General features: G+C 51.3%; 6 protein-coding genes across 6 annotated transcripts, besides 4 other annotated features; 2 read left to right on the top strand and 4 right to left on the bottom strand.

The window, feature by feature from the left end:
* Positions 1-760: 760 nt before the first annotated feature.
* Positions 761-787: a microsatellite.
* Positions 762-792: a microsatellite.
* A 26-nt stretch (positions 793-818) lies between these two features.
* Positions 819-1,586, bottom strand: ACLA_029270 (uncharacterized protein; the record flags this gene model as incomplete). Its single annotated transcript, XM_001269624.1, has 1 exon — positions 819-1,586. The coding sequence occupies one exon, from the start codon at positions 1,584-1,586 to the stop codon at positions 819-821; it is 768 nt and encodes a 255-aa protein (XP_001269625.1).
* Positions 1,288-1,339: a microsatellite.
* Positions 1,587-2,084: 498 nt separating the features above from the next.
* ACLA_029260 (ADP/ATP carrier protein) lies at positions 2,085-3,705 on the bottom strand (the record flags this gene model as incomplete). The annotated part of the gene is made up of 6 exons (XM_001269623.1): positions 2,085-2,270; positions 2,331-2,708; positions 2,771-3,016; positions 3,244-3,320; positions 3,442-3,463; positions 3,667-3,705. 6 exons carry the CDS (start codon positions 3,703-3,705, stop codon positions 2,085-2,087), a joined length of 948 nt encoding a protein of 315 aa, XP_001269624.1.
* A 359-nt stretch (positions 3,706-4,064) lies between these two features.
* Positions 4,065-4,087: a microsatellite.
* A 1,232-nt stretch (positions 4,088-5,319) lies between these two features.
* ACLA_029250 (KRI1 family protein) lies at positions 5,320-7,262 on the bottom strand (the record flags this gene model as incomplete). Its single annotated transcript, XM_001269622.1, has 2 exons — positions 5,320-7,028; positions 7,088-7,262. 2 exons carry the CDS (start codon positions 7,260-7,262, stop codon positions 5,320-5,322), a joined length of 1,884 nt encoding a protein of 627 aa, XP_001269623.1.
* Positions 7,263-7,679: 417 nt separating this feature from the next.
* ACLA_029240 (putative transcription factor SipA3) lies at positions 7,680-12,177 on the top strand (the record flags this gene model as incomplete). The annotated part of the gene is made up of 6 exons (XM_001269621.1): positions 7,680-7,735; positions 7,800-8,163; positions 8,227-10,720; positions 10,769-10,855; positions 10,917-11,138; positions 11,198-12,177. 6 exons carry the CDS (start codon positions 7,680-7,682, stop codon positions 12,175-12,177), a joined length of 4,203 nt encoding a protein of 1,400 aa, XP_001269622.1.
* Positions 12,178-12,504: 327 nt separating this feature from the next.
* ACLA_029230 (uncharacterized protein) lies at positions 12,505-13,167 on the bottom strand (the record flags this gene model as incomplete). Its single annotated transcript, XM_001269620.1, has 1 exon — positions 12,505-13,167. One exon carries the CDS (start codon positions 13,165-13,167, stop codon positions 12,505-12,507), a length of 663 nt encoding a protein of 220 aa, XP_001269621.1.
* A 385-nt stretch (positions 13,168-13,552) lies between these two features.
* On the top strand, positions 13,553-14,917 carry ACLA_029220 (UDP-galactose transporter HUT1; the record flags this gene model as incomplete). The annotated part of the gene is made up of 2 exons (XM_001269619.1): positions 13,553-13,782; positions 13,846-14,917. 2 exons carry the CDS (start codon positions 13,553-13,555, stop codon positions 14,915-14,917), a joined length of 1,302 nt encoding a protein of 433 aa, XP_001269620.1.
* Positions 14,918-14,971: the final 54 nt, after the last annotated feature.

The following is a 14,971-nucleotide window of genomic DNA, read 5'->3' as shown; positions in this document are numbered from 1 at the left end:
CACAACGATTGATTTCATTTCAACGATCAAGAGGCGGGACGGATGGTCTCCAAACATACCTCTCTATCCTTTTTACGATTCATCACGATATACATTTTTTCCAAGGGAGAAATGCCACATACTTCAACACGGCATCCTTGGGTCGACTGGTTCGACCGAATGGCCCTCAATGCATTGGGACTGGAAGCATATGGGACAGGTTATGGAGTTTCTTTCTTCTTTCGGTGGCTGGATGAACTTTATGATATTTACCCCTTGTTGATACCATGCCTGAGCATAGCCTGCTCAGCTGCTGTCTTTGCAATTCTTCGACTGGGTCTCGCGGTTTTATTTTTGATGCTGTCGCCCATTTTCTTATTCGCTTGCATGTGCCTGGTGCAGGATGGACATTCCATTCCTCATTCTCCACTCTAATCTCCTATTTTGTTCTGATCCAGTTTGACACTGCGTACTTGTTCCTGGTGGACTGAACTTACAGATAGTTCAACAGTATATTTATATAGATAGTATGTTTAGCATACAAAGAAACAATAAAAATTGCCTCTGGCAAGACCTAATGATGACACTGTCCTGCCGATGTGTTTATATATTCTTCAAAGTTATTTATTCAACACTGCTTCTTGTTCAACATTTATCTATAATAATTCCAGCGTATATCCTTATTTATCCAAAACCTAGCATATCATGAACAAAGTATTAATACATCCTCCGTTGTACCCATACCCCATATTAATCCAAGCATACAAATACAACCAAAACGCCATCCATCCATCCATCCATCCATCCAATCCACGCCCATTACTTCTCACTCCTCATCCTCATCGATCATGCGCCTCATTAATCCTCCTCCACACCTCCGCCTCCACCTCCGCCAACTTATTCCCCGCCGTAGCCACCCACCCCCTCGCACTCTCCATCCACCCGCCCATCCCACCTCCATCTCCACTTCCACTTCCACCCCCATCAAGCCCCTGGTCATTGTACAGCGGCAGCTGCGCCGACCCAGCGCCGCCCGCCCCAGCAGGAGGCTGGTAGACAGAGCCGTAGGGAGTGGTCGTGGAGTTCGGCGGCGCATGTGTCCCCGCTGGGGGAATTGAGGCGGGATACGCATATGCATGCCCTGAGGGCTGAGCTGGTGCTCGCGTTTGCAGCTGAGCCTGTTGGTGATTGTGGGGCACAGGGACGGCGCCTGCCCTCGGAGCCGCAGGGTGCTGCTCCACCCCCGTGGCCATGGCAGTCGCAGCCCGCGCCGCGTGGGGTGCTGGCTGGGGTCGTGCGCCGGGCTGGGGTGGTGGCGGCGAGGTGCTGGTGCTGGTGCTTGTGGCGGGGGTGTTGATGGGCTGTGTTGGGGTTGGGAGGGGAGAGGTATCGCTTGATGACGGGATGGGTGCTGCGGTTGGCGCGGGTATGGATGGGACGCTGCCGGGCTGGGCTTGCGCGGTTGTGTGAACTGGAGAGGACGAGGGTGCTGTTGCGGTGGCTGCTGTGGAGGCGGGTTCGGATTGCGCTGGTTCGTTCTGCTTGGAGGGTGTCGGTGCGCTTGATGTGGATGGCTCGGGGCCGTCTGGAAGTGCGGTCGTAGTCATGATGCGGACTATGTGAAGAGCCCTATAGAGGTTGATATTACTGCAGTGGAAGGGGTTGGTTATAATTCTGAGCAAGGGAATCTCTATGAAAGGGATTGGAGTCGCCGACGTCATTTGAGTGATTTATGATCACGTGATATTATGGCATGTGACGGGTTAGGTAGACCGGAGGGAGGAAGTTCGGTTCCCTTACGAGCCTTGAATACGTACGAGACACGGCGAACTAAGTCCCCAAAACAAAGCAGGCGGGTTTTTTGGACCAGAAGGAAGTACAGATTGAGAGAAAAATAAAAAAAAGCTTGCAGGCAGTAAAGTACAACGGGTACAAGAGGGAAATATCACACTGCTCTATGCTCAAGATTTCCCAACACCCTTCTTGAAGCATATTTTCTATAAGTCATCCACAGCATCCAGTTTCAGGCAGTTACACCTGGCACCGACCAACCCCTTCCCCAGAGATTCTGCATCGACGGAAACGATTTGAAGTAAATCAATCGCTTAGCCAGAGCCACCCTTGAACTTCTTGCCGAAGAGGATGAGCTGAACCTGGTCGTAGATGGACAGCACACCAGCACCAGCAACACCACGGAGGATGTTAGCGCCAGCACCCTTGAAGAGAGACTTGACACCCTCACGGGCAATGATCTGGCGGGCGGCATCCATGGAAGACTTGTACTTGACGGCCTGCAAAGAGTAAGTTAGATATCGTGATGTTGCTGAAAACGGAATTCAGGAGATACATACCTCACCGGAGGTCATCATCATACGACGACGGATGGTGTCAAGAGGGTAAGAAGCAATACCAGCACCAGTGGTGACAGTCCAGCCGAGCAGGAAAGAAGCGAGGAAGCTGCCCTCAAGAGAGCCAACCAGGACAACGGGCTTGATGGAATCGTACATGCCGAAGTACAGACCACGGTAGACAACAATACCAAGAACGGAGGGACCGAAACCACGGTAGAGACCGGCAATACCGTCGGAGGCGAGGGTCTTACGGTAGACATCAACGAGACCGTTGAACTGGCGCTCACCAGTGCCCTTGGCGGACTTGGCGTCGTTGGCAAGACGGGTACGGGCGTAGTCGAGGGAGTAGACGAAGAGGAGGGAAGTGGCACCAGCAGCCTGCAATCAGTTCATCAGCCCGAGTCCTTACCGGAGACATGTTTGTTCTGGGGAATACATACACCACCGGAGGCAAGGTTACCCATCATCCACTTGGCGTATCCATCACGCTCCTTCTTGTAGGCGAACATAGCCTTGTAGGTGTCACGGAAGGCGAAGTTCAGAGCCTGGGTGGGGAAGTAACGGATGACGTTGGCGGTGTTACCTCTCCACAGAGACATAACACCCTCAGCGGCAGCGGTACGACGGAAGCAGTCGACGATGCCGTTGTACTTGCGGTCGAGACGGCCAGCACGGATCATCTCATCCTGTAGTTGATGACATTAGTCGTTGTTCCGAATTGGGTTCGATATGATCCGATCGGCCGGCTTCTGCGAAGTGGAGATTTTGCGAGCAGGTCCACGCGTCTGGGCCCTTAGCGACAGGAAAAGAGGATACACGACATCGCAAAATCTCTGCTTCACTCGAATGGCTGATCGAAAACTGGTCGCGAGGGGACTGTCGCTCAATTGAGAGCCTTGCGGAGTTTACCAACCTGGTTCTGGACAAGGAGCTTGATACGCTCGATAGGGGCAGCAGCAGTCTTGGAGACGGCAGCGGAGACACCACCCACTGGGAGTTCGTCAGTATGAGTTCATCAATAAAACGAGGGTCCAACCCAATTCCCAACGCTAGGAATTGATATTTGTTGACGATTGGACGAGGTTTGTTGATGATTTGGGATGAAACATACTCATGAAGTCAACCACGAATCCCTGTGAAAATTCTGTCAGCAAGCCATTCCGACTGTTGAGCAGCGGCGTCACGCCAGCAGAATCGAATTGAAGATGTTAAAACGAGGGCGATGGATATCAAGATTCCCGATCTCAAGTTCCCCCAACATCTTCCTCATTTCATCAAACTCCAAGATTCGATTCTCACCGCATATTGCCAAAACAGGGTTGGAAGAACAACTTACGGGCATGCCGAAGACCGACTTGTCGCCCTGAGAGGCCATGATGACGGCTGTGAAGGACGATAACTAAGAAAAACACAAAAAAAGAGGGGAGATGGGTTGATAGTGTCAAGAAAGACCGGACACTTCAAAGGGGATGAAAGAGAAAAAAAAAAAAGAGAAGAAGGGAAGGGGAAGAGAAGGAAGAAAAATAGCGAGCGAAGGGCTCTTGTAAGCGGGAGGAAGCGAGTGGAGCCGCTAAGACGGTCTAGGAAAACTCTGGCTTGCTGGCCTCAGGAGTCCAAACTCCAAACAGTTTTTCGCAGCAAGTTTGGTGTTTCTTGCTTGCCTTCTCTGCTCTTTCTGCCAGGCGGTACGAAGGGCCAAGGGAGAAAAATTTTCATTTTGGAAAAAAACACCTCAAAAAAAGAAAAAAAAAAAAAAACCCAAGGAGAAAAATTTGGATCCGGCGCTAACGCCGGCCCAGGCAACGACAGCCGATATCTCCCGATCGAGAGTAACGACGACGTTGCTTCATAACAACCGCAATTTCAATACAGCATGCAAACATAGGTGTTTAATTCCATCGACAATTCTTTTCGGATTCCTCATCGTTGGTAGATATTTAGTCTAAATATAACTCAGATATAATACCATCAATCCTATTCACTTACCGGTCATAACAGACATCATTGGTCTCCATATTCTATTCTTTATGGCAGGTGTGTGGATGCTTGGATTCCCCGTGACTGAGCCAGCCGTGACCAGGAGAGCCTCCGCCCACAGAGAAGAACAGCATCCACACGGGGAAACGCATGAACTTAGTTTTTCCAGTCGATAATATCTATCTCTCTTAGTCTTCGATAGTTAGTTCTCGCCCTGGTCCCGAGTATCCGATGGCAAATCTTAGCCACCCAAACAATAATAATATGCAATCGATGGGTAGAAACATGGAGTAGCCGAGTCACAACTCCGTCAAGATCAACCACTGCTAATAATTGACTTAGGCACATAAAAGATAGTGTCCTTGTAGTAGCCGTTACAGGATCTCTAAATAATATCCAAATCATCAGAACTCTTCTCTTCAAGCAGTGCTGGTTGATCTCTGATATCCGTTTCATGAGGAAATTTCTGCCGCGGTCCGTATGCGTTACAACCGGTTTGGTAATATTTTTCCTAGATACATCTCGGGAGGTCAAAGGTACCTAGGTATCACGTCCGACTCCCATCTCGATCTTTTCATCAACTGTTCATTTGGAGTTGATCTAAACTTCCAGATATCTACTGCTTAGCTGAATCTGGGGGCCCTGACATAGTCAATTGTTTCTCATGCCGATTTTTTCCACATCCCGGTTGATGGGAGTCCCTCCGGTCGGCGTTGAAACAGAGTGTAGTAAAGAGACCCACATAACATGGGGGAACAAGGTAATCTGCATAACCAAACCCTGTTGTATCAAATAGTTACTGGGCCAGTATCTGTCTTCTTGATAGCATACTGAATTTCTTCGAGGTGAAGCATGGTGCCGCCTGGTCAGGCCGCTTGATGGAAAAGACCATGGAATACAGACAGAAGGTCGGTACACTACAGATGAGAAACCATATATAAACAAAGCCACCGTACTGGCAGATGCGTGTGGTATTTTCAAGACAGATATCAACTCGGACAGAATACTACCATTAGTGCTTCTTAGACCTCTTTCTCTTCTTCCGCTTAGGCTCTCCTTCCCGAATGTCAACCTTGCCATCGCCAGCATCAGCCTGCTCGGCGTCAGCGGCAGGCTTCTCTCCACCGAACTTGAAGACGGGCCCTTCCTCATCTCCGAAGATATCTTGGCGCCATTGCCTCAAACGAGCCTTCTTGCCCAATTTCTTCTGGTCACGGCGCTTCTTCTCAGGGTCCCGGAAAGAAGCCAGCTTCTTCAGACCGGCAAACTGGTTCAGCGCTGCATCATCTGCCATGAGAATGTCTCGTGCTGTCAGCCCAAAGCTTTCAGGTGAGGTCTCGCGGTAGCGGAAGCGCGTCGTGTTCTTCTTCGTGGCGCCAGGGAGAAGAGCAATATCGAGATCCAAGTTGCGGTCGAGCGCCTCCTCAATCCGGAGTCGCTCCTTGCGAGCTTCCCGCTTCTGGTCTCGTCTTTCCTGAGCTTTGCTCTTCTTGTTTGTGCTCTCCTCGTCATCATCGTCGCCTCCGTCCTGCATTTCGACATCGGACTCCTCCAATGTCGGCTTTACCGTTTCCTCGTCCTCGAAATCCGGTACCAAGTCTTTAATGTCAATATCATCGTCCCAGGTAGGCTTCTTTGGACGCTTCTTCTTGCCCTTGCTCTCACCATCGCTACCGGCGCCATCATCCTCTGCATAGTAGTCCTCGCCGAAGCGCTTCTGCATTTCCTTTTCCCACTTGTCGTCCTCCCAAGCATCGTCCAGGAAGTGAGCCCAATCCTCATCTGTGAAATGAGATGCGCGAAAGCCAGCGACTTCCTTAATCTTGTTGACCTTCTCCTGGAGCTCCTCCATCTTGAGTTTGCGCAGGCGGCTCTTCTCAGCATCGCGCTGCTTCTTCTCCTCTGCCTTGCGCATACCCTCAGCCTCGCGAAGCTTCTTCCTGGTACTCTTTTCCTCCCTTCGGACCGATTGTTGGTTGGTCATATCACGAGCGTGTGTGATCAAAGCCGCGTTCATCTTGCTAGGGTCCTCGAAGCGGAAGTTATATGCCTCCTCGAAAGCTTCGGCACGCTCCTCCTCCTCCTCATCCTCAGACTCAAACGGCTGCAGATCAGATCGACCAGCGGGGATCCAAGCCTTGGAAGACATAAAGTTCGAGAGGAAAGTTTCAGGATCTTTGTCCGCGTTTTCGACGTCTAACTTGATTTCCTCCTTTGGTTCCGGGGCCCGCTTAGTAGTTGACTTCGGAATGAGGAATCCTCCATCTTCGTTATCCTCATCCGCAACCGAGTCCTCGTCTTCAGCAGCGGCGTGCATCTCCTTGACGATTGCACTCTTCAGGTCCTCCTGTTCTTGGGCGTAGGTCTTGGGGGTTTCGGCTGCATCGTCCTCCGCCAGATTAGCGCCACTCAGAAGATTTTCACGGTGATAATCCCGCAGTGTCATGGGCTTATCCTTTTTCTCCAAGCTCGGCGCTTTGGGCTCTTCTTCTTCTTCTTCGAGGGCAGTGTAGAATTTCACATCTTTGTTGTATACACGTGGGTCTTTTGATCGAATTGCGTTAAGTGTTGCCATGATCTCCTGGTCAACAGCCTCTGTAATCAGTTCTCCATCCTCATCTTCCTCTTCATCGGACGACGAGTCTTCCGAACCGTCCGACTCATCTTCGTCGCGGTCACGGCGTTTCCCAAGCGCAGAAGTTTTCCCTAATTTCGATTCCACTAAGATGGCCAGCATCGTTAGTAACCTGCAGTGATAATTGCAAGCAGCGAATACATACGTTTCTGTAGTTCTTCCCGCTTCTTGTTGTGTTCAAAGCGTCGCGCATACTCTTCGTTGATCTTGAATCCAGGTTCCGACTGATCGGTGATGGGAACTCCGCCAGATTCGTCTCCTGAATCGCTGGAGCTATCATCATCAAGGAGCTTGCGCGGTTTCTTAGCTGGGGGCTCCATTTTCGCTACAGCCAAACGAGAAGCAGAATCAAGGATTAGTTCTGTGAAACCCGCCCAATTTGCGAAATTGCTCCTCAAGAAAAAAGGTTGGATTTAGTGGCAGAAAAAGAAAAAAATATTCCTCCGGCGCTCACCGCCCGCGATCCGCCCATCAGTTGCCTGAGGATACAGGCCGCAACAACGGAGCACTGACGTAGCCAATTAGATCATGGGCGGACTGTTTGACCCCGAATGGCTTGAAGAGAGCGTTCCAAAGTCCTTCTCTCATCATGACCGTTGCTCGCAGTCACCTATCTACCAATCGATTTTAAATGGCGCGTTGACCTCTCATTTCGGGTAATTCGAGGTCTTGTTGCTTGTGTCATCTCGCACCTTCCCCCTATCTGCATCAAATGTATGGCTGGAGATATTCACTAGATGTCGACTCAGCCGCAGAACCCATTGCCCCTGGTCGGGAAGCTCATTAGTGTGGTGTAAGCTTTTTGAATGTGTCTTCGCAATCGCAGACGAGATGCTGACTTGGCTCTGTCGATACAGCCCGGTGGGATTGAAAGAGGCTGCTCTCGACTCCCCGACCTTCCGTGCAACTACGCTTCATTTCTCTGATCAGATTGAATACGTCGAAAAATGGCTGGATGGCTATGCAAAGGCCGCGTCAAAGCTTGTCGCAGAGCTTGCGGCTATAGATACCGTCGTGAACACATTCCTGGCATATTCGTCGAACCCTCTCGCTGTTTCCGAAGCCGTGCTCGACCATGATTATACTCTACAGGCGATGAGCCGATATGGGGAGAGCGCGAGGGACCTGTGGAATGGGATGACTGCGACCACGAAGAAAATAGAGTCGCTTGTTGCGGAGCCTATCAGGACCTTCATACACGAGGATCTACGGAATTTCAAGGTACACGCGCTGTCTGCCCCTGTCAAAACGTATGGGAGGTGCAATATCTTACCCCACTAATAGGAGACTCGACGAGCCCTCGAACTCGCGCAAAAACAATACGACTACCTGTTGTCGAAATTCTCCTCGCAATCCAAGTCGAAAGAGCCTTCGTCCCTTCGAGAAGATGCCTTTCAGCTTCACGAAGCCCGCAAAGCGTATCTCAAAGCATCAATGGATTTCTCAGTGCAAGCCCCCCAAATACGAAACTCCCTCGATCGATTGCTCGTTCGGGTCTCGTCCGACCAGTGGAGGGAATTCAAGGCTCTCCATCATAACAACGGCGCATCCTTCGCTAAGTGGGGCCAGGAAATGGATCGCATAAAGGGGTGGATTCATGAAATGGAGGGCAGTGAAAGGTTCTCAAAGCGAGAACTTCTCTCTGCCAGGAAACAGATTGAAGAAGCAGCGGAGCTGGCTGCACGACCTTCTCGGGAGCTGGAAGACTATTCAATATCCACCGTTCCCTATCTAGGCTCACGGCCTCTATCAACCCTCAATATGACAAAGGAGCCCCGCCCAGAGAAACAAGGATGGGTGTATCTGCGAACATTGTCAGCCAAACCAACCCGTACTGTTTGGGTAAGACGCTGGGCTTTCCTGAAAAATGGTATCTTTGGCTGCCTCGTGCAGGGTTCCAGGACTGGTGGTGTTGAAGAAAGCGAGAGAATAGGTGTGCTGCTGTGCAGTATACGGCCAGCTTTCCAAGAAGAGCGCCGATTCTGCTTCGAAGTCAAGACCAAGAGCAATACTATACTGCTTCAGGCGGAGACGCAGAAGGAGTTGATGGAATGGATTGCCGCATTCGAGGCAGCCAAACGTAAAGCGCTGGAGAACCCGACGAGTACTGATATTTCGGTTTCCGGGAAAGTGACCGTTCAAGATCCAGCCTTTGCGATCTCTCAGCCTCCAGCCCCCGAATTTGCCGCAGATCCAGCTGACTCTCTCACACCACACGCAAATGATGAACAGGCATCATCGGATCGCAGCGGAATCCTAGCTCTTCCGGAGCGGGACCCATCTGTCTTCCGCAATAGCAGCGATCTCGGCAGCCCTCGCCGGATGACTGCATTGGATTCCGAGAGTTCCGCGCGAGATCATACATCCCGAATTATTCAAAAATTAGATCTCCACCGCAAGTCCAACAATGCAGTCCCGCCCTCGGTGTCTCTACCGGGGGGTGGTGGCGGTATAGCGGGTTTGCTGTCCTCCGGCCATAGTGTCCTTTGTCACCACAACAATCCCTCAACAGGTGGATTAGAAGGCGACGTGAACAGAGGCCGTAGCTTGACGAATAACAGCCTTCCCCCTACAACACTTGCGCCGCCGACATTAGCGAACCCACCTGCTCCCACAAGCATGAGCAAGGCGGCCGTGATTGTAAGTAATGAACGGGGTATTGGTTTAGGACAAGCCGACAAGACGGGCGGGATGCCCAGTGGCATGATGGCGAATCTGTGGGGAAGTTCCAACTGGGGCTTCATGAACCGGCTAGAACACGAACACGAAGCCCAGGCCGCAGATACAGCTCATGAAACCACCCCCGTACAACTCACATCATCTCCAATAAGTGATTCGTCGAAACACCAACAGCCAAATGGTGCGGACGCGGTCAATGGCTCTACAGCAACCAAACCGGTATCTGGGCCTCGCCATAGGCAGACTGTCAGTCTTGATGGAGATGCATCCAAGGTACAGAGGGCGATCCTTGGTATCTCGCACGACTATCCCAGTTACTATCCTCAGCAACTCAAGCAACAAGATGCACAGTTTCGTCTGCTTTTCCCTGATGTCAAGAGAGAAGAGCCTCTGGTTATGGTCTTCCGTGCCACGTGGAATCCGAACGACCAGCAAGAGTTTCCAGGAAGGGCTTATGTCACGACCAGGAGCATTTACTTCTATAGTCACTACTTCGGATTGGTATTGACGACGGGAGTCTCGCTAGAGAGCATTAAGGAGGTCACAGCTGCCTCCGGTAGAGACTGTGACTTTTTGTTCCTACATACTATCCCTCCCATTGGTGGTGATACTCCTGGGCGGGTCACGGTGAAGACGTTCCTCGAGCCTTTGAGACTTCTTCAAAGACGACTCAATTTCTTGATTCATGACTCAACGGCGGTTGAGCCTTTGGGCTTGGAAGCGATCTTCAAAGCTCTGATCAAGATGGAGACAGATACAAGGACGCGTAGTCCTAGCATGAATAGCTGGGAAGATGTGGCTGCCTTGGATGATAATAATGGCGACGGGGAGGACCATGTTGATACAGCGCTGCGGAAAGATATCAGACCCCCAATCTACATCGACAATGATCTTGATTTGCATTCGAAGAATGGCGGTCATGGCAAGCATACGACAAGATTCCGTTTGCCAACACAACCTGTCCAATATGTTCCTCAGGGCAATCTCCATCTTGCAGCGGAAAAGATATTCGATATCAGCCCGAAAGCTATCTTCCATATTCTTTTCGGAGACAAGAGTGCCGTGTGGCAGCTTCTTCTACATGAAAGAAGATCCAAGGGTAGGCCTCACATGAACTCTTCTAGGGCTCGAGCTAATTATGTCGAAGATATCAAGCAAGGACCATGGATTAGGAACGAATCTCGTCACTTGAGACGCGACTTTGAATATCATATCGAGACGACGGATTTGCTTGGTATGCAAGCTTTGTTGTCGCTTGCCAGCCTACGCATATCACTAACATATCATCTCACTAGGACGTACCCAAGACAAGACGATTTCCGATTATCAAATGATCGATGTTCTCAACGACCATCTATGCTATGTGGTGACGGATAAGCGAACCCCATGGCATCTTCCTTTCAAGCGCTCGTTCAGGTTGGTCAGCAAAATCGTGATTACATTCGTCGCCAAGGGAAAGAGCAAGCTCGCTGTCTATACGAAAGTGGAGTGGCTGTCCTCGCCTTACGGCCTTCAGAGTAAGTAATCTGTTGACACCGTGGGACCTTCTAGCACCCAGTCGCTCACCTATTCCCAGAGATCATCGATAAGCAAGCAACAGGGGACCTGGAGCAAGATTCCCTAGACCTAGTTGATCTGGTCAGCGACCAGGTACGCAAACTGGGCGCCCACAGTCGGACTAAGAAAGCCATCACGATATTCGGTCACGTCGGAAGGCAGCATCATGCATCTCAGTTGTCGCGCAACGAATCAGTCCTGAAACTCGAACCTCGCAAGCCTCGACATCAGAGGACTTTGACTCAACTCTTGCTTGAGACGCTCCTATCCTTCATTGAGAGCGCTGTTTCATCCGTGATGATGTGGACTTTTGGTCTCCTACGCTGGGCCTGGAAAACCACAAACGCCAACATGGTGATTATTGCGCTCCTTATCGGCAGCGCCATAGTCAATGGACTCTTTACTTCGCGGTACACTTACGACTGGTGGCATGAGAGGAACGCTGGGAACTTCATGGCTCGTCTCGGGGTACACCCCGATCATGTGATGAGCAAAGCGATTTATTTGAGCGATATTGATGAGGTGATTGCCAACTCGACTGTGGGTCAAGCCAGCAACAATATGAGCAATTGTTTCTCTACTTTTTACCAACAAACGGTGCGTGACCCGGGCACAGGCCTGTCATTTGGTGCCCCGGGTCCGCGAGACTCAGTGACAAAGAGCGCAGCCAGGCGGATACAGCAGACCCGCGAACGACTTGCGGAGTATCGGCACAATTTGCTGGTGGCACTTCGCGTGGTGAACAGTATCGAGAGGGAGGTAATCCAAGGTGAATGGGAGCGTTGGCTTCGGCAGGAACTGCGACGCTGCCACCAAGTCGAGGTTCTCCTTGGAAAGGGTGACAAGGATGCTGAAACCGACGAGCATGCGGGCCAGGCTGGCCAGACTGTCTTTGCTGAGCTTGCGGATGATGTCGAGCAGTGGTACGACAAGTACTGTACCAGTTGCCAGATTGAACAGAAGCAGCTTGACGAGACTGGTCGTATATATGGTATTTAGGAAGCACATAGGGGGCCGTTTGTTCGTTTTCTTTACTCTTGACGGTGTGATAGTTTTTGAACGATACCCGGTTGTGATTGACCAGCTTATTGCTAAACTGTTGTCTTGCCGACTGCGTCGATTGGGCTGTTTTCGGGCAATTGTCGCTCTCCACTTTCCCAGTGTATATAATTTCTTGGTCACTTGCGTTGAAGCGAATTCGACGGGTTTGTCTCAAGCTCGTGTCTGTCTGCCTCAGTCCAACTTGGGAGCATGGCCTCAAGCCAATGACCTGGTCATGGAGAAGCGGTGGCGTAGACAACTTTCCACTGTATCGCAGCCATTGCACTAATTCTGCCTTGGCTTGACAGCACCCTCCTGAACGACATAGTACACCACAGTACCATCACCACCCATCCCGCGATCGACCATAGCGAGGAGGAGTCGTTTCCCGCCCCACTCTTTCGAGAGTCGGGCCACTCTCCGGTACTCGTAGTACGCAGTCAGCTTGGCCACCTTCTCAGCATTATTCCCAGACTCGTCGGCATTGGCATCATCTAATGACTGAGCGTGCGCCTCATCACCGTCCTCCGGAAGCGCATCGAAAACGGCGGCCATCTTGCGCAAACTCCATGACTGGCCGTGTGCAGTGGGGACCACATACATGCGCTCCAATTCGATGTCATCGTCGCGGAGGCCGCGCTCAAGCATGAACAGCTGCTCGTCGGGATGGGTGTAGACTCGGTGCGGGGGGATGCCGGAAATTAGGAACGGGGGTGTGGTAGCTTGCTGTTCGGCGGAGGCCGAAGATGGAAAGTCGGAGATGGGTGAGCTAGGTTTCGGCAGTTCGTGGATCTGGAGGGATGTCCAGAGGTGCTGGTGCTGGAGGTTGTGGAGGACTTGGACTGCGGTTGCAGAGTGAGGATCTGAGGCCGCGGAGGTGGACGCCAGGAGGGCTGTGAGTGCAGAAGACTCAGGCGCCTGGGGCGATGACCTGATGACAGCAGGCATATTTAATCGCTGAGGACTGAATGTTCTCAAAGGTTGTTGTTTGAAGGAATAGGCATTGATGCTGATCGAAGCTCTTATCTTTTGGCGGGGAGGAAAAATCTAGGGCGATCGCGCCGAAATTCCGCAGAAGCGCGTTTCTGGCTTAAAAAGAAGAACACATGGCATCATCATCATCAATCAATCTGTGTTTCGAACTAAGACGCTGATCTGTCCTCCTTCTTATTTTTTTTTCCCTCTCCGGGTCTGTTGAGTTGTCCTATGTCCTCGCGCTTGTTCAATCTCATGCTCTGCTTTTGATTCTGGCATAGACCTTGTAGATCGCGTTGTTCTGTCCTTTTGTCAATTCATTCCGTCACTTTGTATGCAACATCGTCTGCTTGCACCAATGGCGCGCCAAAAACAGGCAGTGCCTCTCCAACGGACCACTTCGTCTGAGCTGATGCATTTACAATCTGGAGAATCCGAATCGAAAACTAGGCAAGAGAATGGCAACGCTCACAAGTCTGTCGTTACAACTGGATCTGCTTCTGCGAAGAAGCCAATGCTCGAAGTTCCCCTGGAGACTCCAGGGTTGACGCAACTCGCAATCTGCGTCCTTGGAATTTATGCATCGTTGTATGTGTTATATCCCGGCGCATGAATTAGGACTTTTGAATAGGTGACTGACGAAATCTGTAGCCTATCGTGGGGTGTCTTGCAAGAAGCGATCACCACTGTCAAGTATCCCGTCCGTCCTCCCAGCGCTGCGGAACCAGAACCACCAACAGAACGTTTTACCTTCTCGATCGTCCTGAATACCATCCAGTCCACCTTTGCAGCGATCACCGGGTTTCTCTACCTCTACTTCTCCACTCCTGCGGGCAAGAAAGTCCCCTCCATCTTCCCGACTCGCAAGATCCTCTTCCCCCTGCTTCTGGTCAGCATCTCCTCGTCCCTGGCATCGCCCTTCGGATACGCCAGTCTCGCGCATATTGATTATTTGACCTTCATTCTGGCCAAATCATGCAAGCTTCTGCCTGTCATGTTCCTCCATTTGACCATCTTTCGGAAAAGGTATCCGTTGTATAAGTATGGTGTGGTCTTGCTGGTCACCTTGGGAGTCGCAACCTTTACCCTCCACCATCCTGGAACGAGCAAAAAGGTAGCCGCCTCGGCAGCAAAGAACCAGTCGGGCTCCTCTATGTACGGAATCTTTTTGCTCTCCATCAACCTCCTCCTGGACGGCCTCACAAATACAACCCAAGACCATGTCTTCAGCTCCCCGCAGATCTACACGCGCTTCACCGGCCCACAGATGATGGTCGCCCAGAACGTCCTCTCGACTATCCTGACTACCTCCTATCTCCTGGTCATGCCCCATCTGTCCTCTACTGGTCTGCTGCATGCAATTCTCCCCATTCCCATTCCACCCTCTACCGACACGGAGCTGGCATCCGCCATCTCCTTCCTGTCACGACACCCAGAGACCCTGAAGAACGTCCTTGGATTTGCTGCGTGCGGCGCTGTGGGTCAGCTCTTCATTTTCTACACGCTTTCCCGCTTCTCGTCGCTGCTTCTGGTGACCGTGACGGTCACACGCAAGATGCTCACTATGCTCTTGAGCGTGTTCTGGTTCGGACACTCTCTGTCCGCCGGCCAGTGGCTCGGCATCAGCCTTGTCTTTGGCGGCATCGGTGCTGAGGCGGCCGTCCAGAGACAGGAAAAGAAAGCCAAGGAGCGGGCGAAGGCGTTGGCCGGCAAGAAGGAATAAATTTTGAGGGGAGCTGTTGATCCGCTTCGCCGTTCATTGTACATATACACATTA

This window comes from Aspergillus clavatus, genomic scaffold (assembly GCF_000002715.2).
Source record: "Aspergillus clavatus NRRL 1 1099423829805 genomic scaffold, whole genome shotgun sequence".
Taxonomy (NCBI): Eukaryota; Fungi; Ascomycota; class Eurotiomycetes; order Eurotiales; family Aspergillaceae; genus Aspergillus; species Aspergillus clavatus.
This window is presented reverse-complemented; position numbering and strand designations above follow the sequence as displayed.